This window comes from Sinocyclocheilus rhinocerous, unplaced genomic scaffold (genome assembly GCF_001515625.1).
Source record: "Sinocyclocheilus rhinocerous isolate Xijiao unplaced genomic scaffold, SAMN03320098_v1.1 scaffold601, whole genome shotgun sequence".
Taxonomy (NCBI): Eukaryota; Metazoa; Chordata; class Actinopteri; order Cypriniformes; family Cyprinidae; genus Sinocyclocheilus; species Sinocyclocheilus rhinocerous.
In genome coordinates, this window is record NW_015656605.1 from 510242 (window position 1) to 511735 (window position 1494).

General features: G+C 54.0%; 1 protein-coding gene across 1 annotated transcript in view; it reads right to left on the bottom strand.

Moving 5' to 3' along the window:
- The window catches only part of otol1b (otolin 1b), a 15276-nt gene extending 14125 nt beyond the window's left edge, over nucleotides 1–1151 (bottom strand). Inside the window, exon 1 of the mRNA XM_016528105.1 lies at nucleotides 689–1151. Within this exon, the coding sequence (XP_016383591.1) occupies nucleotides 689–1151 (463 nt within the window). The remainder of the gene's footprint in view (nucleotides 1–688) is intronic.
- Nucleotides 1152–1494: the final 343 nt, after the last annotated feature.

Here is a 1494-nt window from a genome sequence, read left to right on the forward strand (position 1 = left end):
TCGGAACTCACTGAGGGCCAAGAGCGTACATGAAGGAGGCAAACGCCAAGCACTGGTTGTCATACGACAGAGTGCCCTGCTATGCAGAAAGGACCCGCGCCTGTAAGGCCGGGATGTCCAGACTAGAGAATCTGGCAAATGTGGGCGGCGAGGCCCAGCCAGCCGCCACACAAATTTCTGCAATGGACACACTGCTAGACCAGGCCCAGGAAGAGGCAATGCCTCTAGTTGAGTGGGCTCTTACTCCCATGGGGCATTGAAGGCCCAAAGAAGAGTATGCTAGCATAATAGCGTAAATTATCCATTTGGAAAGTCTCTGCTTCGTAACCGGACAACCCTTGGTGCGGCTACCGAAGCATACAAAAAGCTGATCCGACCGCCTGAACGTGGCGGAACGCTCAACATAGACTTTCAGTGCCCTGACGGGACAGAGTAAGTTCAACTCTTGGTCTTGCCAAAAAGGAGGAAGCGCCGATAGAGTTATTACCTGTGCTTTAAATGGAGTAGAGAGCACTTTAGGTACATAACCGTGCCTTGGTTTCAGGACGACCTTAGAGTCGTCTGGCCCGAATTGGGGGAAAAGCGTAAAGGAGGAGGTTGGGCCAGTCGTGGGCCAACGCATCCTTGTCCTTCGAAAAGTAAATTGGCAGTGAGAGTTGTCTACTGAGGCGAAGAAGTCGACTTCTGCCTTGCCGAAGATCTCCCAGATTCTCTGAACCATATGTTGGTGGAGCATCCACTCTTCTGAGGGGATGTTGCTCTGATATAGCATGTCTGCTCCCTGGTTCAACCTGCCCGGCACACCCGTGTTTGAAGCGTCTGTCTAGACCATCTTCCTTCTGCAAAACATTCCCTGGAGCACGCCCCGTTCCATCCACCGAGTCTTTCCAAGGGGCCAGAGCTGCTACGCAGGCCTGGTCCACCTTGACATGAAGGCGTCCGAGACGCCAGGCGTGTGACGGAACTCGCGGATTCAGCCAGCACTGAAGGGACCGCATGCGAAGCAGGCCCAGCTGAAGCACCGGAGACGTGGAGGCCATGAGGCCCAGCATCTTCTGAAACACCTTGAGAGGGCGAGGGGCTCCAACTTTGAATGAGGCCACGAGCTGCTGAATGGCCAGTGCACGTTCTGGTGCGACTACTGCCCTCATTCGGGCTGAGTCGAGAACTGTTCCCAGGAACGAGATACGTTGGCTGGGAGACAGCGCGCTCTTGGCAAAATTGACCCTGAGTCCCAGGCATTCTAAGTGGCTGAGGAGGAAGGATCCGTGAAATAGTAGCTCATCCTCCGACTGGGCCAAGATGAGCCAGTCCAAAGGCAAGGACCGTGTATTGATGTACCACTCCCTTGAAGGCGAATCTCAAGAATCGTCTGCAGTGGGGGGCTATCTGGATGTGAAAGTAGGCGTCTTTCAGATCCAGCGAAAAGAACTAGTCCCCTGGGCACACTTGCGAGAGGATCTGTTTCAATGTAATCATCCTGAACAGCCGTTT